The sequence below is a fragment of the Vipera berus genome, assembly GCF_964194415.1.
Source record: "Vipera berus genome assembly, chromosome: W".
Classification (NCBI taxonomy): domain Eukaryota; kingdom Metazoa; phylum Chordata; class Lepidosauria; order Squamata; family Viperidae; genus Vipera; species Vipera berus.
Window position 1 is genome coordinate 76423266 of NC_138210.1, and position 20888 is coordinate 76444153.

The window sequence follows — 20888 nt, forward strand, 5'->3', positions numbered from 1 at the left end:
TGGCTGAGGCTTCCTTCCGCATTTCTGCTAGCATGTCTGACCTTCAAGGGGTTTTCTCGCTGAGGTTGGAACAAGCTGAACTGGGGGTGTGGGGGGGGGTTTGACATCATTTCTCCCTACCTCCAACAGGGTCAGGAGCTGCACAGATGGCAGAGCAACCTCTTTGTATGGCACAAAGCTCTTATTTTGGTTACTGGCTGGACGAGCGACGGGGTGCGAAGATGATTCTTATTTATTAAACTTATTTATTACATTGATATGCTGCCCATCTCAAAGCCACCCATAGTAACAAGTAGGCACGGAAAGCGCCCTCCGCAGGCTGCTGAGTGCAAAGCAGCCTGTGCTGAACTGGTTTGAGAAGTGACGGGAAACCTACAACAAATATTTGCAGAGGATAACTGACGTAGCAGCTTTAGAGAATGGCTAAATGGTGGGGGTGGTCTGGGGAGGAAGGGCGGGGCACAAATAGCAAATCCGTGATTGGAAATGCCTTTTGTTGTTGTTGTTGTTAGTTGTGAAGTCGTGTCCGACCCATTGCGACCCTATGGACAACGTTCCTCCAGGCCTTCCTGTCCTCTATCATCTTCTGGAGTCCATTTAAGCTCACGCCTACTGCTTCAGTGACTCCATCCAGCCACCTCATTCTCTGTCGTCCCCTTCTTCTATTGCCCTCAATCTTTCCCAGCATTAGGCTCTTCTCCAGTGAGTCCTTCCTCCTCATTAGGTGGCCAAAGTATTTGAGTTTTAGCTTCAGGATCTGGCCTTCTAAAGAGCAGTCAGGTTGATCTCCTCTAGGACTGACCGGTTTGATTGCCTTGCAGTCCAAGGGACTCGCAGGAGTCTTCTCCAGCACCAGAGTTCAAAGGCCTCAATTCTTTTGCGCTCAGCCTTTCTTATGGTCCAACTTTCACTGCCATACATTGCAACTGGGAAGACCATAGCCTTGACTATACGCACTTTTGTTGACAGGGTGATGTCTCTGCTTTTTAGTGTGCTGTCTAGATTTACCATGGCTTTCCTCCCGAGGAGCAAGCGTCTTTTAATTTCTTGACTACAGTCCCCATCTGCAGTGATCTTGGAGCCCAGGAAAATAAAATCTGTCACTACCTCCATTTCTTCCCCATCTATTTGCCAGGAATTGAGAGGGCCGGATGCCATGATCTTGGTTTTCTTAATGTTGAGTTTCAACCCAACTTTTGCACTCTCCTTCTTCACTCGCAACAAGAGACTCTTCAGTTCCTCTTCACTTTCTGCCATTAGAGTGGTATCATCTGCATATCTTAGGTTGTTGATATTTCTTCCAGCTGGAAATGCCTAACATCGAGCAAAAACACCTTTACTGCTCAGAACTTTGGGCAAGTTTACAATATAAAATTGAGACCTCCGGGGTTCAGAGACCAGTCAACGCAGGGTGTCCCAAATATGTCTGTCTTCCTACACAGAGTTTATTGTATTTATACAGTTTTAACAAGCAGGAAACTACACACAGCAAAAGCATTGTTTATTGGTGTACTCCCTAGTCAATCTTAGAGAACATCCGAACATCCCAAGCCAGGGCAGAGTCTTCCTTATCTAGCTGGTTCCTTGCAGTCCTTGGCAAGGCTAATTGGAATGAGCTCATAGACATGTGGATAACAGGATACTGAGGCAGGCAGTTGGCTGTGCATGGTCCCTTCATATCCTTGACCTCCATCTCTACAGAGACCTGCATGTTAAATGTATGGCCTTGAGGGTTGAAAGTAGGAGCCATTCTGCACCCACCGGGAGCAGCATTTGGGGGCCACAAGGTCCCTCCCCTGCCCTGGTGTACCAATGTCTAGCCACATGCCAAAAATTGTTATCTGCCACGATACCCATTGCTCTACAGCTGGGCGCGGAGCCGTGCTGGAGGTGGTGGTGGGCCTGGAGAGGCCCTGGCTCCCCCTCCCCCAACAGATTGGACTTTTGGGCCTGAAAGCCACAGGCATCCAGGACAAGGGCCCCACTTGGCCCCTTCTTGTTTCTGCACAAAAGAGGCAGGCGTGTGTCTGTGTGTGAGCCATCACATCTTTGTGTAAGCAGGGCCCTGCAAAGAGAAGCTCTGGGTCTCTGGCTGGCCGTCTCTGCTCAGCTTCCTTCCCTTCCTTCCCTGCCCCTCAGGGCTGCCCAGCCTTTGTCTGGAATTTCCCAGGGGATCCTGGGCACATCCTGTTCGGGAGCAATGCTGGAGATGGAGGGCCTGGAGAGCCCCCCCTCCCGGAGGATCCCGCCCAAGATGGGAGGGGGGGAGGACTGGAGAAAAGGAAGGGTGGAAGGAGGCTGCCTGTTTTCAAGGGTTGCACCCACCCACCCCTTGTGCTGGGCAGCATCTTCCAACTAGGAAGGAAGGAGGAAAAACTTTATTTGGGGGGCTTCAAACCACACAGTCGCTTCTCTACCACGAGGAGTCCGAGAAACAAGGCCAGGTTGATGGGGCGTCGGAAGGCTTCCCACACGCGTCCAGAAACCAACCGGGGCCTGCGAAAGGAGGGCCGACTTCTGCGCCCACCGCCCCGAACTTCCGGGGAGCTCCAGCCACCCGCCGGCTCTTCTAGGGGCGCTGCCCGCGGGAAGCAGCCGCTCCAGGCCGGGGTCCGCGCGGGGTCTCGGAAGCGGGGCGTCGGCGAGGGTCCCTGGGGCGGCCCGGGCCCGGCGCTACTGTTCCAGCATCAGCTCGCAGGCGCGGCCCAGCTCGGCCAGCTTCAGACGGGCGAAGTCGACGCGCTTCAGGGCCATCTGGCAGTCCTTGCGCGCCGCGTAGCTCGAGCCCTCGTGCGGCTGCCGGGTGGCCACCTGCGGGGGGGGAGGGAGGGGGGTCAGCCGGGCCGCGGAGGGCCCCGCCGCCCCGCCCGCGCCTGCTCACCTGCGTCAGGTAGCGGATCTGGCCCGAGAGCTCCGCCTCCACCTTCTGCACCGAGGCCCCGAACTGCGCCGCCTGCCGGTCCAGCAGCCGCTCGCTCGGCTTCTCCTTGGACAGCTCCAGGATCACCGTCCCTGCCGGGGGGGGGGGAGGTCAGCGGGAGGGAGGGAGGGAGGGAGGGAGGGGACGCCCTCCCCCCTGCGCCCCCTCCCCAGCCGGGCCCCACCTGCGCTCTGCAGCGCCGCGCCGATCTCGCGCTCCAGCTCCTCCAACAGCCGCAGCCGCTCGTTGGCCAAACCCAGGCTGTACGCGCCCGCCGCCGCCGCCATCCTCTCTGCGCCTGCGCCTTTCGCGGGTTAGAAAAGCACGGACTGCAAGTCCCGGCGGGCCGTGCGGCGGGCGGGCGGGCATGCGGCGCGGGGGCTGGCGGGAGCACGTGCGGGCGGAGCTGCAGGCGCGGGAGGGGCGCTGGCGCGGGCTGCGGCGGCTGCTGGAGCGACGTGAGCGGGGGCGGGGCTGCGGAGAGGGGCGGGGCTGCGGAGAGGGGCGGGGCGGGGCTGCGGGGTCCGCGGAACGCGCCGCCACCGGAGCGGGACTTGAGTTTCCGCTTCGCTCCGCAGACGAGCAGCTCCGGGAACGGCTGGAAGCGCAAAGGTCGGGCGGAGGCGCCTCGGGGTGAGCGGGGCCGCGGGCCGGGCCGGGCGCGGGGAGGTGGGCTGGCCGAGGCCGCGGCTGATACACCCCCTCGGCGCTGTCTCGCAGGCCCCCCGTGGAACCGGCCGTCCTCCAGGTGAAGCTGCGGCGCGAGGAAGGCGAGGTGAGGGCCGGGCGGGGAGGGGAGGTCTCCGCGGGGACCGAGGGGCGCCCCCGTCCCACCGACGCGCTCCCGTTTTCTCCGCCGCAGTTACGGCAGGAGGTCGCCCTCCTGGCGGATCTTCTGCGGAGCGCCGAGGCCGAGAGCCGCGAGCAGCGCGCCAGGTAGTCCTTCTCCCGGGGGGGGGACGCGGACCCCGACCCTGCTGCGGGGGGCGGGACTGTACCGTCAGCCACGCCGTGGGGGGGGGGGCGGGCTCGCGCGGGACGAATTGCCAGTGGTGCAAAACGAGCCTCGCCTGGGTCTCCGCTGGGGGGCGCGCGCAATGAAGATTGGCCCTTTGCCCCCACCCCAAGAGCCCCCATGGCTGTTGCAAACATCAGGCCGCGGCTTAGGGGCTCCCGATCCTCCCGCAGGACCCCCTCCCCCTTTGCAGGACGCCCAATTGCAGAACTCGCCCCCCCCCGTGCCCCTGGAACTGGAAAGGGCCCCTCGGGGTGCAGGATGTGTCCCCGTGGGGCGATCGGCAAAAGGGGGGCCGCCCTCGGTGTGGTCGAGGAAGACCCTTGGCGTGGCTCCCAAAAAGCGGAGCGGGGGCACTGAGCTCGCCTGTCCTGCCAGGATGGGTTGCCTGGCCCGGGACCTAGCGGCACTCACCCGCCAGCACCAGGAGGCAGAGAGCCGCGCCTGGAGGTTCGCCCAGGAGAACGAAGCGCTGCGCACGGAGCTGGCCCAGGCACGGACGCTTCTGCAGGAGGCCCAGGCAGGAAGGCTGACCCTGGAGGCCCGCTGGCTGAGGGAGAAGGCGCTGGAGGCCACGCGGGTCAACTGGGCCAATGAGCAGGAGGAGAAGTGAGTAGGGAAGTGTGGGCAGAGCACCCCCCCCTCGCAGAGGTGGAGCCCCCCAATCCACCTCCCCCCTACAGGTACCAGAGGAACGTGACCCGGCTGCAGGAGAGGCTGGCCAAGGCCAGGGACCAGGCTGGGCGGTGAGTTTCCTTTCGTGGCAGCCCCCCCCACTCCCGGGCCACCAGGTGTGCAAAGCGCCCCTCCCTCCCCACAGCTGCCCCTCCAAGCCCTGCTTGGGGGGGGGGAGATGCTTGCACAGTCCTTTCCCCACCTAAGTCTCCTCCTCTGCCCTCAAGGTAAGGAGGCTGTTGGGAAACCCCGCAGGAAGCCTTTGCACAGGCTGGGGGGGGGTAGCAGTGGGCAGCTTTTGAACCACCTGTCCTTCCCCGTCCCCCTTTTGCCCTCAGGCCTGCTGTGGATCTGGATGGAGGGGTGGCCCGCAGCTTCAGCACCTCCTCCGAGGAAGCCGAGTGGGTAGGCAGGCAGAGCCCAGCTGGGCAGGGGGGGGTGCCTGCTCTTCCTCCCTTTGGGTGGGGGGTGGCTCTGGAGCTCACCTGCCTGGGGGAGGGGAGTGTGTGCGTGGAAGAGGACACTGTGGCTGTTTCTCCGCTAGGTGGCTGGAGCTGGGAGCCAGCGGGCAGCCCGACCTGATCCTGTTCCCTGGGAAGGCAGGTAGGCGGCTGCTGGCTTGTGTGTGTGTGTTGGAGGGGGTGTCTCGGGGACCCACACGCCACTTCCATTTCTGCCGTTTGCTGAAGGGCTCATCTTGAAGAGGGGCAGCTGTTGGGAGCCGCCTGAGTGACCGAAGAGGCACCCAGAAAGGCCTGCAGCAAGACCCCAAGAGCTGCTCCTGCTGGTTTGGGATCCAAGTGCTGGGAGGCCTTGGGGACCCAGCCTGGTGAGACCCCCCCCAAGGGGGCTATGTGCAACCGCTACAGCCAAGATGGGGTTTTTTTGTGATCTGCCCTTTGGAGTCTGCTGCCCGAATGCCCATCTGCTCTGCAGAAATGGGGAGTTGAGCCAACCGGAACCACCCTCCTCGCCCCCCCCCCACATGGTGTTTGCTCTCCCTCCCCCCTTTAATGCCTGGGAAATGAATAAAAAGCTCTTTCAGTTCACTTGTTTTATTCACTTGCTCTTTGCTCAGGCAGGGCAACGAGCGGAGAGTCCTTGTGCCTCTCTGAGGGCAGGTTCACGTCTGGGGCGGGGGACTTGGCCAAATGCGCCCCCCCAAAGAGGCTGGAACAGCCAGCCTGCCCTGAGCAGAACACATCCAAAGCCTTTGTCCCTTTCCAAGTGGGCCCAATTCTACTGGCGGTATCTTCTGAAGCATTTAAAATAGTAGATACAAAATAGAGGAGTTGGGGAGGGGGAGACAACAGCAAGGTGGTACTTGAGGACGGGACCACCTGACATTAATGCCCAATAAATGACTCCAGTGCGCGAGACGGAGGGGGTGGCGGGTGGGGGGAGCTCGTTATATACATCAAAATCCTCTTGGAAAGTAGCAGGGGAACAGGAGAAAAGCCGGGAGGACCCCCTCCCCAATTTTAGTCACACGAAAACCCCACCCCGCACTACAGCAACAGGACAAGGTGGGGAAGGTGGTAGTCGGAGAGGATGCTTGCCGGGGGGGGGCTGCTGTCCCAAGGGCCCCTAGCAGAAGTAATCTGCCTCCTCCTCGTCTTTCGTGCCCTTCAGGCGCAGCCGGGCAAAGTCCTCGAAGACGATGTCGTCATCCTGCCCGTAACTGGGGGGGGGGGGGACAAAGGGGAGCAGATTCAGTGGTGAGGGTAGGCTCTGTTTCCCCCCCCCCCCCAAGCACGTGCTTGTGCAGAGGCCCAGCTGCGGATTGGTGCTCAGAGCTCCAGGGCCTCCAGGGCCTCGGGAGGTGGGGCAGATGGGATGCACTTCTGCCAGAGGTTTTAGCACCCCCCCCATGGGAAGTTTCAGAGGTCCACACATCCTGCGAGCAGAACCAAGTGAAGTACGTGATTGGTCTGCACTGGAGCGTCTGCTGGGCTGTTTATACTCGGCAGCTTCCGGATCCAGGGCAACTGGGAGGGGCAAAACCGCCGATCCCTTTCAGGACTGGGATGCCCCTGTCCGAAGCCCCCCTGCAGATTCAGCCTCCTGGGGGCCGAGGAAGCTGCTCCAGCGTTTCCTGTCCGTGGGAAGATCGGAGGCATGCCACGGGCACCTTGGACAAGGGGAGGCTGAGGCTATTTTTTTCTGGGCTAGAAATGTTTTTTACGGAAGAGCGGGGCGGGGAGTGCTGAAGCAGGAACAGGACAACTCCTGCCCCGGGGGGGGGGTTCTGTCAAAGGGCCCATCAGAGAGAACGTGGTGGAGTTGTGGAGGATCAAATTCGTGGCACGGCTGCCTTCCGGTCTCTGGAAGACGCAAACGAAGGCGGCCTCTGCTCAGGCAGGGAGAGGCCCAAACGATGCTCTGATCCGCAGCTGCCCCATTATCTCCCTCCCCCATCTACCAGGAGAGCCCCCTCCCCATGCCTCTTACTTGGGTTCAAACTCAATCAGGTTGGCATCAATCGGCAGGTCCGATTCTGGCACGTCTGGGGAGGAACAAGAGGGGAGTGTGAAGCAGTTGCAGGGAGCTGGAATGGGGGAGGAAAGGGGGGAGGGGCAGGGCCTCACCTGCTGGGGGCTGCGTCGGGGAGAGCTGCTCGGGCGGCTTCGGGTGCATCAGGACAAAGGGCAGCTCCACCGCCACATCCCTGGCAGGGAGAGAAACAGCCTTTGGTCACTCAGCACCAGGTGGGGGACAAAGACCGGAGGGCCCCCGCCCAAGACTTACCCTCCCCGCGAGACCACCAGCTTCACTTTGACCCTGTAGGAGACCAGGATGCCCAGGACTTCCTTGTTGATGCCCTCTGTCACGCTGCAGAGCAAGAGAGGAGAGTTGGGGGGGGGGGAGACACACAAACCATCCCCCACGTGGAAGGACAGCTCCCCGGCTCTTGAGCAGCGTCCCCGCAAGCCCAGAGCCTGCAGGGCCGGGCCTGTCTGGGGCCATTCTGCGTGGCCAGACACACACAGACACAGACACACACACACCCCGCCAAGGAGCCCTGGGACAGGCTGGCTCACATGGTGGAGGAGGCCAGGTTGGTGTCCTCGTGCTTCAGCTTCCCGTCCAGGGCCAGCCCACGCTTTTCCCGGTTGTTGCTCAGCTGCGGTGTGAGCGTGTAAACCTTGCAGAAAGTGGAGCTGGGGGCCACCTGGTCTCTGGCAGGGGGAGGAGCGAGACTGGTCAGACACGCTGCTCCCCAACCCTCCCCCCCCAATTTTCTGAGTAGAGCTGGGAACCTCGAGGCTTCAAAGAGAGGCTTTTAATAACAAGACAGCCCCACACAGGGCTCCGGAAGGGAATATTTGCTTGCTGCGGGGGGGGGGGGGCATAGGGGGAATACTCACTCCTGCTCAATCTGGGCCACGGGACACTTGTACTGGGCGGTGCTGAAGAGGCAGATGTCCGCGTACTGCCGCACTGCCGGAAGGGAAGGCGGGTCAGTCGGGGAGCCCCTCCCTTTCTTAACCCGGGGAGGGGCTGAGGAACACCTCTCCCCCACCCCACCCATCAGGTACTCAGGGTGGGGGCCCCCCGCCCAAGGCCAGGCTTCCAGACATTGGGCCCCTCCCTACCGGCCACTTTCACTTTCTTGACGCTTTTGCTGGAGTTGTTGGTCACGTGAACATTGACGCTGATTGGCTCACCGTGATAATAAAGCTAGGAAGGAAACCAGACAGGCATGTCAAACCACCCCCCATTCCTGCTTGCCAGGTGCCCCCAGCCCCCCCCCCCCAGTCCGGACAACCAGCTCTCAGCCGGGAAGGGCTGCTCTGCTGAGGGAGGAACAGCTCACTTCTGACCAGGCCTAGAGAAGTCTAAACACCCACGGAAACACTCCTGGACAAATGGGAAGAAGCAAACAGAATAAATCCAGCTCCCAGAGCGTTTATGCTTCCTGAAAACGGAATCAGAATCAAAACGAAGATGCAAGGGACCTTGGAGGTCTTCTAGTCCGGGACCTTGCTCAGGCAGGGTGATCTTACACAGTTTCAGACAAGTGACCGTCCGGCCTCTTCTTAAAAACCTCCAGCGATGAAGCACCCACAATTTCTGGAGGGAAGCCATCCCACTGGTTAAGTCTCCTCACTGTCAGGAAGTTTCTTCTTAGATCCAAGTTTGCTTCCCTCCTTGATTAGTTTCTACCCGTTGCTTCTTGTCCTGCCTTCAGGTGCTTTGCAAAATAATTTGACCCCCTCCTCTTCTTTGGGCCAGCCCCTCAAATGCTGGGGTACTGCTATCATGTCCCCCCTAGTCCTTATTTTCACCAGACCAGCCAAACGGGAAGAACTTTTTTTGAAAATAATCTTGTGGACCATGGCAGCTCGTGGTTGACAAATCCACCAAGCGTGGTTTTCCAGTTTCCTGTCCAAACTGTGGCAGAAGTCATGTTGCTTCCTGTTGAGGTCTCCGAAGGGTAAATTAACTTTCCAGCCAGGCGCAAAGCACTCTCCCCACTGGGCAGGGTGGTCCGTCCCCCCCCCGTGGCTTTGGCAAGGGTCTCCCGTGCAGCAGGCCGAGCGCCGCTCAGCGCCTCCCTTACCTCCTTGTCGAGGGAAGCTTCCAGGTGTAAGGACCGGTCGGACATCAGGAAGTGGCGGGTGGTCTCGGCCATGGGCTGCGGGCCAGGCTTCTCGGGGGCATACTGGACTTTCCGGATAATCAGGCGGACGGAGTTCCTGGGAGGGGGGACAGCAGGAGACAATCAGGAGGGGCAGAGACCAAGCCAGCGGGGGGGGGGGGGGAAGCAGAGCTGGGGGCAGCTTTCCAGGCGGGGTGGGGAGATGCCAGGAGACGCACAGCTGAGAGGCCTCTGCCGGGCAGGGCTTCAGGGAGGGGGCGGCCACTGCTGGGTCTGCTCTCACCCACCTTTTGTGAATCTTCTCCTCCAGGTTTTTGGCACAAAATGCCCGAATCTCAAAGTCCACGCCACAAGCCTGCAAGGGAAAGGGCCGTTCTCAGGGCCGGGGCTGCCAATCCTATGGCTTCACACACCCCTTCCTCCCGCCAGAATCGCCCCTCCCCCTCCCCGAGACCCACCTTCCCTGTGTCCTCTGGGCCCGGCTGCAACGTCACCGAACACGGCAGGTTCTGGGGGATCTGCGGAGGAGACACAAAGGTGTGTTGAGGGGGGGGGTCTTCACAGGGAGGAGCTCCTGCTCTGCCTGGGACGAAGAGCAGGCCCACTCTGGGGGCAATAGGGGCTGTTGGGGACCGGCCGGCTTACCATGAAGCTGAAGGGGTGGGCATTGGCACCCAGTTTGCGCAGCAGCCGCTCCTGCAAGCGGGTGAGTTGCTCAGGGGAGCCCTCGGCAGGGGGGAAGGCCTGCCAGGAGGCCAGGAAGAGATCCTTGCGGAAGGAGAGGCCCAGAACATCCAGATCCTCACGGCCATAGCGGAAGGCACACGTCAGCGTCACAAAAACTGGCCGGGAGGGAGGGAGGCTACGTTAGAGGGACCTTCTTCCAGCCCCCCAAGACTCGGAGGGAAAGACGAGGGAAGCCGGAAAAGGCCACTCCCGCTTCCGTAGGCCAGGATGGTTGAGAGCCGTTTCCCGGGTCCCCCACCTACCCAATAGCCAGTCTGAAGCAGAGCGTGTGGCCGTTCCTTGTTTGTAATCAGCGTCGCTTCTGGCTCAAGGTCCCCCCTCCCCCTTTTTTCAATTTAACCTAATTCTGCTCTGTGGTCATTGCAGATGAGGCACCGTTGGTCATCTAAGGCTGGCCGGCTGCTTCCCACAAAGGCCAAAGCCGGCTGCCACAGCTGTCTCTGCATTGAGGCCTTTTGAGGCTCCGTCTCGGACAGAAGGAAAGCAGCAGAGATCGGTGGAAATCAACCAACCGATTTCTCTGGCAGACTCCCTAAATCTCGCTTTCCTCGCATCTTCCATGCCAAGCACAGCGCTCCCCTACCCCCCAGGAAGATTCTGCCAAGATCCCCTCTTCCGATTTGACGCCAGGCTCACCTTTCCGATCCTTGAGATATTCCGGGTCAACAAGAACAACGCCGTCTGACACGGAGGAAGGAGGAAACGGGAGGGGGTGTCAAGAGAGAAGGAGCCCCAACCCAGGGCAAACTCCTAGCTCCATCGTCTCTCGCCACTGGCTCTGATCGTGGGGCAGAGCCCCTCACCCAAGTGACCCACCAGGCCCTGCCTGATGGCAGCAGCTGGCCTGGCCTTTGGCAGCCACAGAATCCCGTGGCAATTCATTGAGTTCAGCCCCCCCCCACCTGACAGTTTCAGTATGAAGGTTTCTAGGCTGAACCCTTAGAATAGGTTCTGCATCTCCCTCCTCCTTGGGACCTTGCAGGCAACTCGGCTGATGCACTAACAACAACACCTGAACGTGGCACCCTTCCTCAGGTGAACAAAACACAGCTGGAGCCCACCCTGTCCCCAGCTGCACTCCTGTTTTTGCAAAGGAAACCCCCGGGGGACGGGCCAATCGTACGTGGCTGGCTTGCTTACCAACGGGGTCAACCCTGTCCAGGTGATCCACAAAGTCACGCTTTCCCAGGTAAACAGTGAGCTGGTAGAGACAAAGGGGAGGGAATCGTGAACCTCTCCTGACGACCTTGAAAGGCGGACCCCTCCCCTCCGATTTGGGGCTACCTTTGCAACATCCACCCCACATGCAGCTGCCCAGTTGCTTCTGATACAGCTTGCAGCTGGCTGACAACTGGCATCGGATCTGGTCCAGCTCCAGAGGCTCCCATCCTATTCCTCCCTCTAGCTGCCAGGGCAGCCCCCTCCCCATCACGCGGAGGCTTGCCTGCACCTGTTGCTGGGCAGCGCCTCCCTCCTCCCCACAGCCTCGTTCCTCGCCTCCCTGGGGGCAGCAGCCACCAGCCTGGCCCAGGAGCATCGCCAGGGAGATGCTGGGCATCAACAAGCCTCCAGCACCGCAGCTGCCCCCCCCCCCCCGGCCAGGCAGCCTGTTTCCCAGTAACCGACCTGCTCCCTGCGGAGGACACCCCACCTGCCTCCCATCCCTACCCTGCCGTCATGGCCTGGCCAACCTCCCTCCGTGGACAAGAGGCCTGCCGCTCCTCAGGTGGATGGGGCCTGCCGGTCACCCAGCAGCACAGCCCTGCGGCTAAAGGCCCCTGCCTGCTCCCCTGGCAGAGATGGGCCTGCACCCCCCCCCCCCGAAGATGGGGCTGAAGCTAATTGCACAGCTTTCTTCCTGTCCCGTGTAAGTCTCAGGCAGGGGGGAGAGGCCCCGGCAGCGGGCAGCTCTCAGCCAGGCAGGTTGTGCTGCGAGAGGAAGGAAGCGGCCCAGGCGGGGGAGGAAGGAGGGCAGGAAGCCCGCCACGGGGGAGACGGGTGGGGCAGCCTCGCCAGTGGCCCTCCGACAGGCAGCTCCGGCTCAGGGGCCAGCTGAGGAGTCGGGCGAGGGCCAAGGACGTGGGGACTGCCAAAGCCCCCCCCCCCGGGTCTGCCTGCGCCCCACGGCCACCAGAAGGCCCACAGGGGAGGGCGTCGGAAAGAGGTTGGCCCTTCGGCTCGGTAGAGTCCCGCTTCTTCCTCCAAAACGCAGGAAAGAAAAACAAGAACCGCAGCCAAAGACTTACTTTGCAGTTGGGGCTGGACTTTTTGAAAACTCTGCGACAGAAAAAGGAAGGAAAAAGAGGATGTGGCCAGGCGGAACTCGCGTCCCTCAACCCGCCCCAACAGCCAGAGCCCCCCAGCACTTGGGGGACCGGGAGGCCCTCCGGGAGGGGGCCGGGTGCGCTGCCGGGAACGGCCGGCAGCAGGTGCGACGCCCGCCGCCAAGGGCAACGGGGCGGGGGGGGCGCTGCCGGGGGGCCGCGAGGGGCGGGGGCTGCTCCTCGGACCCCTCGGACACGCGCCCCCTCCCCGTTTGCCACCCGCCCCCCCTCCCGAGCCGCCCGTTCCCGGGCGCGGCGGGCATCCGGACCGGGCGCCGGTGGGAGCGGGGCGGCCGTGCGCCGTTCCCGGGTGCGCGCAGGGAGAAGGGCCGCCCCCACCCCGCAGACCCCCGAGGCCCACCTGGTGCCCGCTTTCTCCCCCATGCCGGCGGGGTTCGGCTGCCTGCTCGCCCGCTCGGCTGCGCTGCCGCGGCTGCTACTGTCGGGGCGGCTCTGGAGGCGCGGCGCGGCGGGAGGGCGGCGCGGACCGCAGGGAAGCCATGCCCGGTCCGGGCACCGTCACGTGGTCTGCGAGGCGGCCAATCGCGGCCTCGGCGCCGCCCTCGCTCCCCTCCCCCCCCCGGCCGGCCTCCCCACCTGCCGCCACCCGGGACGCCAGAGGCTCGGCGGGGGCGGGGCTCGGCGGGGGTCCCCGCTCGGGGGGGAGGGGCTCCGGGCCTGGCGGGGGGCGGCGCGGCCTCCCCTCGCTCCGGGCGGGGCGGCATTCGGGACCCTCTTCCCGGCATGCCCCGCGCTGGAGGGCGGCCCCGTGCGCAGGCGCGGTCGGCCCCGGAGGCTGGCGGAGCACGCGATGGCGGCGGCGGCGGCGGCGGCGGGCGGGCGGCGCGGCTCCTCCTCGTCCTCGTCTCCCGGCGGCGGCGGCGGCGGCGGCGGCTCTTCCTCGTCCCCCGGCGCCGCCTCGCCCTCGCCGCCCTTCGCGCCGTCCTCGGGGCTGGCGCTGGCGGCGCTGGCGGGGCTGCTGCTGCCTGGCCGGGGACCCCCCGCGGGCGCCGATGGGCTCTCGCCGCCGCCGCCGCCGCCGCCGGGGTTTGCCGGGCTGGTGCGCTGCGCGCGGGACTGCGGGGGCCAGGCGCAGGTGAGCGGGCGGGCGGGCAGCCCCTGGGCGCGTGCAGAGCGCCGCCTTCCCTTCCCGGCGGACGCGGCCTGACCTCTCTCCCGCCCCAGGCGTCGCCGTCGCTGAGCAGCCTGCTGGTCCTCAGCAGCGCCCGGATGGGCTCCGTGAAGACGCGGTGAGTCTGCCCCCCCTTCCCCCCCAGGAGGCGGTGGGGCTGCCGGTCCTTCCGAGGCCGGGCGGGCTGACGCTGCTCTCCGGGCAGGTTCGAGGGCCTCTGCCTGCTGTCGCTGCTGGTGACGGAGAGCGGCTCGGAGACCTTCGCGCAGAACTGCCTGGCCTGGCTGCGGAGCCTCCAGCACTTGCTGCAGGTGAGTCCCCGGGGGGGGGGGGGCTTTGTCCTGGGTAGCCATTGCCCCCCTCGTGTTTCAGCCCTGCCCCACCCGCTGCCTTTCTCCCCGCCCAGTCCCAGGATCCCCCTGCCACCATGGAGCTGGCCGCCCTGGTTCTCCGTGACCTCTTGCAGTACTCTGCCCAGCTGCCTGAACTGGCCCGAGACATCGGCACCAACCACATTCCTGGACTCCTTACCTCTTTGCTGGCCCTCAAACCGGAGGTGAGACCCCCTCCCCCAATCGGGCGCCCCTCCTAGAAGGCCCGTCTCGGCTGACCCCTTCCTTTCCTCCCCTTTGCTCAGTGCCAGCTCCCCGTCCTGGAAGGATGCCGGGCGTGCATGACGTTTTACCCCCGAGCCTGTGGCTCCCTGCGAGTAAGTAGTAGATGCGTAGTAGAACCTGGGTAGCCGCTGCTCCAGCCTCCCTGCTGACTGACTGCCACCTTTTTCACCCCAGGGCAAACTGGCCACCTATTTCCTGTCCTGCATGGATGCGGAAACGCCTCACCTGCAGCAGGTAAAAAAAAAACTCTGTGGGGCCTGTTTGGTATTTGCTGCGGGTTCATTGTGGCAGATGCGGTGATTGTATTTGTGCCGCTGCTTGCGTCAGAAGTGAAAACGAAGCATTTCTGTTTGCTCGAATTCCCATTCCTGGATCCTCCAGGTCCTGTGACTGGTGTGTGGGGCAAGCAGTATGGCTGGTGTGGGCGTTCAGGGGAGGACCCAAGCTAGCAAGTCACCTCGCCAGAAATGCTTCCTGGCAAAACGTGCTGCACGATAGCATCAAGCCCTTGGACGCAATCATTGTGAGGGCTTGTAGGGTTCTCTCTCTGACCTGAGCTCAGCGTTCAATGCTTCTCTCCGTTTCTCGTTTCTTGTGTGATCCATGCAAAGTACCGGAAGATGATGGTTTCCTTTGAACCAAATGTAGTTTTCTGGAATCACCCTTGCTTTTTTTTTTGCAATTGTTTTCAGTTTGCTGGCCAGCTGTGCTGTTGCTCAGTGGGGGCATGTGCTGATGTTCCCACCTGATTCTGGGAAGTGCTGTGGGAGGAGGCCTTGTGGCCCCCTGTCTGGCCTCTCCTCCAGTGAAGGAGGCGGCCCAGTGTCTCTCTGGCTTCTCCATTCCTCGTCCAGCTGTCCTTGTCTTGAAAAGTCGGGGTGGCGCTTCCCCTCAGCTGCTTACGTCACCCCCTGCTGCCCTCCTTTTCCCCCAGCTGGCCTGCGAGTGCTATGCGCTCCTGCCTTCTCTGGGCGCAGGTTTCGCACAAGGCCTCAAGTACCGCGAGTCCTGGGAGCAGCAAGTGCATTGTCTGGTGGCCACGCTACACCGCCTCCTGGGCACGCTGTACGAGGGGGCCGAGGCAGGTGAGTGGGCACCGGTGACTTCTGCCCTCCGAGGCAGAGACGGCCCTCTGGCCATTTCCTCCCCAGCAGCAGCTGGTCAGCCTCCGCTCGAGCAGGAGGTCCGCCGGAGGGGAGCCCCCGTATCTCCGGGCGCCCGATGGAGGCCAAAGTGCTTCCTTTGAAGCCAGGTGTGTTCCCATCCGGGGCCAGCCAGGGCAGCCGATGGCCCAGAACCAGAAAAAGCATAAAGCGCTGAAACTTTACGCTCTGCTCTTCTCTTCAGAACCGCTGCACTACGACGGCCCCGGAGAGGAGCTGCTGCTGCCACAGGACGAAGAAGCTACCTCCCTCCTCCTCCTCCTGGCAAAACGACGGTTTGCGGGCTTGGCCAAATGCCTCTGCCGGATGCTAAGGTCCGCCCTTGATTCGGTGCCCCTTCCTCTCTGGCTGCCCCTGCCACGCTGTGGGCCCCGTCTCAACCCACCTGCCTCCCTGGCTGTTTCAGGAATGATTTTGGGGCTCCCGTCACGGTTCCTGGCCAAGCTGTCCTCGACCTCGTTTGCCGAGCCCTCGACGTCTCTGTGAAGAACGTGGTGAGTGCGCCTGGGTGCCGTTTGCTCGTGCCGTAGCTTCACTGACTTTCAGAAAAAGCAAAAAAGGCAAAGGAAGGGTTCAGGGCCAGAGCAACTCGGGAAAGGAGGGATGGGTGGGGCCTTAATGCAGGCAGGCCCACCCTCTTGTGAGGGCCGCTCGGTGGTCTGGGGAGGGAGTGGGCAGCGCTGGGATTACCCAGAGAGGGACTCCTTCACAATTTGGGGAGGGGGACTTAAACAGTTTTTGCAAGGCTTTGCAGAGCTAGGCGTGTCTGTTCTGTGCAAATCAGACCCCCTGGAAGCACTGAGGGAGGGGCAGCTCCCCCCAGGAGAGGGTGTTGGCTGACCCTCCCCCTGCTTTCAGAGCTGGTTTGGCGATGGGCCCCTCCGGATGCTGCTGCTCCCCTCGATCCACCTGGAGGCCCTGGACCTCTTGGCTGCCCTCATCTTGGCGTAAGTGGGAGGGGTGGGTGTAGAAGGGGGCCGGGGGCCTGTAGGCTTGTGCCAGATCCTCAAAGCAGGAGGTCTCTCCTCCCTCCTCTGCAGGTGCGGTCCTCGCTTGGTGCGGTTTGGGGGAGCCCTCTGCCGCCTCTTCCCCCAGGTGCTGAACGTGTGGCAGGCTGGCCAGGATCTGCCCTCCCCTGGGCTACAGCGGCCTTACAGGTCGGTGGTGGAAGTCCTCTGGGGCTGGCAGTCGGTACATTCCCCCCCCATGGCCTACCTCACAGCGGTTACCAATGGCCCTTTTACTTGGGCCCTGAGCTCCCGCTATCCCAGCTGGTCTGCTGTGGCCGCAGGGCGTGGCTTGAGAAGGCCGGTTGGCCACCCTTGCTTGGCCTTTTGTTCTGTGCCTGGGTAGGGCAGCAGAGAACCTGTCCCCCCCCCTCCCTCGGTCTGATCCTTCGGCTACAACTGCTGCCAGGGACACGTCCACCCTGGGGAGGGAGCATGATGAGGAATTCCCCCCGTGCCCTCTGTCTCCTCAGTGCGGTTCGGGCTCGGCTGTACCAAGTCCTGGATCTGTGGGTGCAAGTGGCCGGAGCAGCCTCCGGGGTCCTGCTGGGGCACAGCAGCCAAAGTGAGGCCTTGCTGGGACACTTGATCAATGACATCACCCCCCCAAGTGACACCCTAAAGGTGAGAGACCCCCCCTCGCCTTCTCCATTGGGGGTGAGCCAGGAGGCAAGGGCTGCGCTCCTTCACCCGTTTTGCCCCCCAGATCCAGCCGAGTGCAGACTCAGAGGGGAAGCCCAGCGCTGCGAAGAAGCCCCGGCTGTCCACGGTGGGCGGCCTCGCGTGCCCCTTCCGCAAGCATGACCCTCAGGCCAACAGCGACGTGTGCCTGGCAGCCTTGCAAGGTGACTTGTCCGCCAGGCGGCTCTTGCTGGCGCTGGGAACGCGGAGTCCTTCCTTAGTAGGCCCAGAGCTTGACAGTGTTGTGTGTGTGTGGGGGGGCAGACAGGGCTCACCCCCCTCTTCCCAGTCACTTTTTTGCCTTCCTAAAAGGGGTGGGCAGCCAGCCCACATCTGGGCGGCCCCAGCAAGGCTTCTCTCTTTTCCAGGCCTGAGCAGGGCTCTCCTCCTCTCTGGCAGCCTCATGAAGGAGCAGCTCCACACGGTGAGCCAGCCAATTCCTGTGGCTGCGGGGGTCACAGCCTCAGTTGTGCCAAGATGGGGCGTTTGGGAGGGCAGCACAGGCTGTGGGGAGAAGGCAGACCTGGGAAGGAGCGGGAGGCCCTCTGCACGTGCTCAGAGACCCCTGCCACTCGGGTCTTCCAAGCACGTGGAGCAACTCAGCATTGCTGGACTTTGGGAATAGTGTCTCTCCCCTCTCCCCCCCCCCCTCCGGCACTGCTGCTGCTGAGGGGCCGTCGCCCTGATCCTTCCTCCCCAGAGATTGCAGGAACTGGTGATCCCGCTGCTGATCCGGCTGGGCCAGGCGGAGCTGCCCCCAGGATCCCCCTACGCCAGGGCCAACTGCCGCCGTGAACTCTACCGCCTCCTGCTGGCCTTGAGCCTGGCTCCCGCCCCTGCCTGCCCCCCGCCTCTGCATTGCGCCCTCCGGCTGCTGAGCCAGGGGCGCACGGACCCCAACCTTCAGGTGAGTCGCCTTCCTCTCCCAGAGGGAAACGGAGGGTCCCTGGCTGAAGGAGGGACTGGGGCCCCAGGACCCTCCTCTTCCTCCGGCTTCAGCCCGTCTTTGCGTCCCTGGGGGTTTGGGGAGGCCCGGAATTGGTGGCTCTTTCCTGGGGCTTCCGAGTGGGGTGTTCCTTTCCCCCTGCCGAGCATGCTGCGTCTTCCTCCTGCAGGTCTCCTCCTTCTGCACGGAGGCTGCCATCATCTGCAACGCCCTCCTTCACCCTCGGGTGCCATCCCTGCAGCTCCCGCTGGTTGCCCCTTCCGCCCACCTGCCCGGCTCCTCGGAGGTCTCCCCTGCTGCGGCGGCTGCGGCTGCCACACTGTCTCCCTTCCGCCCGGCTGTCCCGGTGCCCTTCCCGGCCCCCCGGCCCCTCCCTCCAGCCCCTGGGCCTCTCCCTGCCAACTCGCTGGGCCTGCCCCTGCCTGGGCTCGCGGCCCCTCAGCTGCCCCCTCGCCTCATCCCTGAGGAGCCCGTTCCCCCTCCCTCCCCGGGTACCGCAGAGGCGGCTGCTCTGGCCACCGGGGCCAAGTGGCGGCGCTCCGTGTTCGTCCATTACGACAAGGAGGAAGAGGACGACGTTGAGATCTCTCTGGAGAGCGACTCGGATGACAGCGTGGTCATCGTGCCCAAGGGGCAGCTGGGGAAGGCGACCAGCACCCTTAACTCTGCTCCAGTCCCTGCAGCTGCTCCAGCCCCCCCGCCCCTGCCCATCCCTCCCGCTGCCCTTCCGCTCCCCACCTCCCCTTTGGTGGCCTGCGAGGAGGCCCCCTTGGAGAGCCCAGCGCCCCTTGCCCTGGCGATCCCACCGCCTGCCTCGGCAGCGCCGGTGCGGCCATCTTCCCCGGTCGCAGCAGCTGCCGAAGCCCCCCTGCCTGCTCTGCTGGAGGAGGACCCCACAGTCATCAACATCAACAGCAGCGAGGAGGAGGAGGAGGAGGAGGAGGAGGAGGAAGAGGACTTCCCCGAGGACGAGGAATACCTGGACGAGGAAGAGGAGGAGGTGAGGACTGGGTGGGGGCGGCAGTGGTGATCCTGGCCTCAAAACCCCTGCTGCAGCGGGGGGGGGGAAGGTTTCGAGCACCCCTCGGGGAAGTAGGGTGACGGCGGAGCCTACGGGGAGCGTGGCTGGCCTCTGTTCCTCGGCAGGCCCTTCGTGGTTGCCCAGAGCAGCTGCTGGGGGGAGTGTCAGGAGCTTCTGTCCCTCGGCTGGCCAGGAGGAAGAGTTTGATGAAGAGGAGGGGGAGTTTGAGATGGACGAGGAGGAGGATGACTTTGATGAGGACGAGGAGGGCCTGACGGAGGAGGAGGAGGAGGAGGACGGCCTGACGGAGGAGGAGGAGGAAGAGGAGGGCCTGCCTCCTCTGCCTCGAAGGAACGAAGAGGAACCTCCGGCGCTTCTGCCTGCGGTGAAAGACGGGCCGCTCAAGCTGGCGGAGGACGAGGAGGACGGGGGAGCTGGGCTGCTGATGGAGGTCGAAGAGGAAGCCTTCCACCCCCCTGAGGAGGAGGAGGAGGAGGAGGAGGAGGGAGAGCAGACGGCGGCCCTGCTGCTGCTGAAGGCGGAGGAGGAGGAGGAGGACACGGCCTTGCCTCTGCTCCCGGGGGCCCAGCCCCTCCCTCTGCCTGCCCTGCAGGAGGGGCCCACCCCGCCGGGGGCCCTCATGGACCAGGAGGGCCACTCTGAGCCAAAGGAGGGCGCCTTGGGGGCAGCCTCGGCAGCATCTCTACAGCCGGAGGAGGCCGTCCACGCAGGCTCCAGTGGGGACGGGGCGGAGGCCGGTCCGGACTCCGGGGCTGGGCAGGGGGAGCCGGAGAAGCTGCTGCAGCCGGACGAAGAGGTGCTGGAAGTGAAGGAGGAAGAGGTGAGACCCGGACCCAGGGAGGGGAGCCCCTGAAGGAGGGGCACGGGGGCCAGTGGCCCTCCTGGAACGGAGGGCCCAGGGCGAGGCTTGGAACATGCTCTGCTCCTGGGTTTGGAGTTGTGTTCGATTGCAGAGGGGTGCCCTCCCCTGTTGCTCGGAAACCCCCCCCCCTTGGGTGATCTGCCTGGCTGCACTAAGGCCTAGGGCTAGGGTGGCATTACTGGTCTCGGTGGGAACTTAAAAGCAATGCACGAGCTGGGACTGCTGGGTAAGTTCATGAGGACACCTGGGTGAAGGTCTCGGCAACGCTGGCTGAGTGAACTGCCCTCTCTTTCTGTCGAGCTTCTGGGCTTGGCTTGCTGAGCCCTCCGTGCTAGGGGGGGGCGTTGGGGGTCTGCAGTCCAAGCAGCAGTTTTGTTACAATGGGCTCCGGCCGGACGGGTTCACAGGGCAGTTCGGGGTACGTTCCACACGGGGCAGGAGGGGAGCTTTCCTCTTCCTGGGCAGTCTGCCCCCCCCCTTTTCAGAGTAATGCCAGCTGCTCAGCCCCACCCGCTTCCCTTGGGGGGGGTTCCCTGATCCAGTGGGGGAGGGGGGGCTCTGGCTCTGCACGGAGCAGCTGTTCTTATGTTGGGGGTAATTTGCACAAATTTGTACTTGCTGTGTAAAATCAGTTTTTGGAGATCGCAACGGCGTTACTGGAGACCAGGAACAGAATAGCTGCCCTCTTGGGGACAGTCCCACCCCCCTCTCCCCACGGATTTGCTCCGGGGGCCCTTATGCGGGGGTGCGCCCGCGTCCTGGCAGCTTCTGGTCAGCCTTGACCGCTCCCTGAAGCAGAGACCCCTCAGTGACCCCCCTCCCCCGGCCGGCCGCTTATGCTGCACGCCTGGAAGGTGCTTTGACCCAGCAGGGCCCGCTGACGGTGGCTCTTTCCCCCCTCAGGGCGGCAGACCCGCGCTGGACGAGACGGAGGCCATGCTGGCAGACTTCGTGGACTGCCCGCCGGACGAGGAGAGAGACCCCGGCCAGCCGTGCTCCTGAGGGGGGGGGAGGGGAGCGGCTGCCCCGAGCAGCCTTTGGCTCTCCCTGTTCGCTTCCACTTTTCAATAAAGTTCTCTCGTGTTGCACGTGAACCGCCTCGGGTTGCCGTGAGCGGGGCGGGAAGGGCGGCTCCGGGGCGGCGCTTCGAGGGA

The 20888-nt window shown here is 63.5% G+C and overlaps 4 protein-coding genes across 5 annotated transcripts; 2 read left to right on the forward strand and 2 right to left on the reverse strand.

The window, feature by feature from the left end:
- Positions 1 to 1414: 1414 nt before the first annotated feature.
- Positions 1415 to 3316, reverse strand: MED11 (mediator complex subunit 11). 2 transcript variants are annotated; one of them, XM_081342813.1, is made up of 3 exons: positions 3105 to 3267; positions 2882 to 3012; positions 1415 to 2811 (listed from the first exon to the last, which is right to left on the reverse strand). In XM_081342813.1, the coding sequence occupies exons 1-3, from the start codon at positions 3205 to 3207 to the stop codon at positions 2674 to 2676; spliced, it is 372 nt and encodes a 123-aa protein (XP_081198939.1). In that variant the 5' UTR covers positions 3208 to 3267; the 3' UTR covers positions 1415 to 2673. The 2 variants fall into 2 exon arrangements, with proteins under 2 accessions (XP_081198939.1, XP_081198938.1); XM_081342812.1 differs by having other exon boundaries at positions 1415 to 3012; positions 3105 to 3316.
- LOC308676476 (uncharacterized protein) lies at positions 3288 to 5651 on the forward strand (the record flags this gene model as incomplete). The annotated part of the gene is made up of 8 exons (XM_081342290.1): positions 3288 to 3553; positions 3641 to 3695; positions 3783 to 3856; positions 4314 to 4544; positions 4619 to 4681; positions 4949 to 5015; positions 5155 to 5213; positions 5300 to 5651. 8 exons carry the CDS (start codon positions 3288 to 3290, stop codon positions 5337 to 5339), a joined length of 855 nt encoding a protein of 284 aa, XP_081198416.1. The 3' UTR covers positions 5340 to 5651.
- On the reverse strand, positions 5646 to 12778 carry ARRB2 (arrestin beta 2). Its single transcript, XM_081342367.1, has 15 exons — positions 12646 to 12778; positions 12207 to 12237; positions 11101 to 11161; positions 10597 to 10641; positions 9859 to 10055; positions 9672 to 9731; positions 9501 to 9568; positions 9175 to 9310; positions 8207 to 8291; positions 7979 to 8051; positions 7652 to 7789; positions 7359 to 7442; positions 7199 to 7278; positions 7062 to 7116; positions 5646 to 6291 (listed from the first exon to the last, which is right to left on the reverse strand). Exons 1-15 carry the CDS (start codon positions 12666 to 12668, stop codon positions 6198 to 6200), a joined length of 1230 nt encoding a protein of 409 aa, XP_081198493.1. The 5' UTR covers positions 12669 to 12778; the 3' UTR covers positions 5646 to 6197.
- LOC308676524 (proline-, glutamic acid- and leucine-rich protein 1-like) lies at positions 12652 to 20828 on the forward strand. The gene is made up of 18 exons (XM_081342366.1): positions 12652 to 13380; positions 13470 to 13534; positions 13622 to 13727; positions 13823 to 13972; positions 14054 to 14125; positions 14208 to 14267; positions 14968 to 15118; positions 15381 to 15510; positions 15603 to 15690; positions 16055 to 16143; positions 16237 to 16353; positions 16677 to 16827; positions 16910 to 17048; positions 17253 to 17308; positions 17585 to 17791; positions 18000 to 18830; positions 19045 to 19692; positions 20638 to 20828. Exons 1-18 carry the CDS (start codon positions 12667 to 12669, stop codon positions 20734 to 20736), a joined length of 3873 nt encoding a protein of 1290 aa, XP_081198492.1. The 5' UTR covers positions 12652 to 12666; the 3' UTR covers positions 20737 to 20828.
- The last annotated feature ends 60 nt before the right edge of the window (positions 20829 to 20888 follow it).

Excerpts from the sequence above, each read along its gene's own strand:
- MED11 (XM_081342812.1), bottom strand. The coding sequence starts at position 3,207 with ATGGCGGCGGCGGCGGGCGCGTACAGCCTGGGTTTGGCCAACGAGCGG. Across the intron at positions 3,013-3,104 it reads CGCGGCGCTGCAGAGCGCAG|GGACGGTGATCCTGGAGCTG; the intron begins GTGGGGCCCGGC and ends CCCCCCCGGCAG.
- LOC308676524 (XM_081342366.1), top strand. The coding sequence starts at position 12,667 with ATGCCGGCGGGGTTCGGCTGCCTGCTCGCCCGCTCGGCTGCGCTGCCG. Across the intron at positions 15,511-15,602 it reads TGCCTCTGCCGGATGCTAAG|GAATGATTTTGGGGCTCCCG; the intron begins GTCCGCCCTTGA and ends TGGCTGTTTCAG. Across the intron at positions 17,309-17,584 it reads TGAAGGAGCAGCTCCACACG|AGATTGCAGGAACTGGTGAT; the intron begins GTGAGCCAGCCA and ends CTTCCTCCCCAG.
- ARRB2 (XM_081342367.1), bottom strand. The coding sequence starts at position 12,668 with ATGGGGGAGAAAGCGGGCACCAG. Across the intron at positions 8,052-8,206 it reads CAAGAAAGTGAAAGTGGCCG|TGCGGCAGTACGCGGACATC; the intron begins GTAGGGAGGGGC and ends CCCTTCCGGCAG. Across the intron at positions 7,443-7,651 it reads AACCTGGCCTCCTCCACCAT|CGTGACAGAGGGCATCAACA; the intron begins GTGAGCCAGCCT and ends CTTGCTCTGCAG.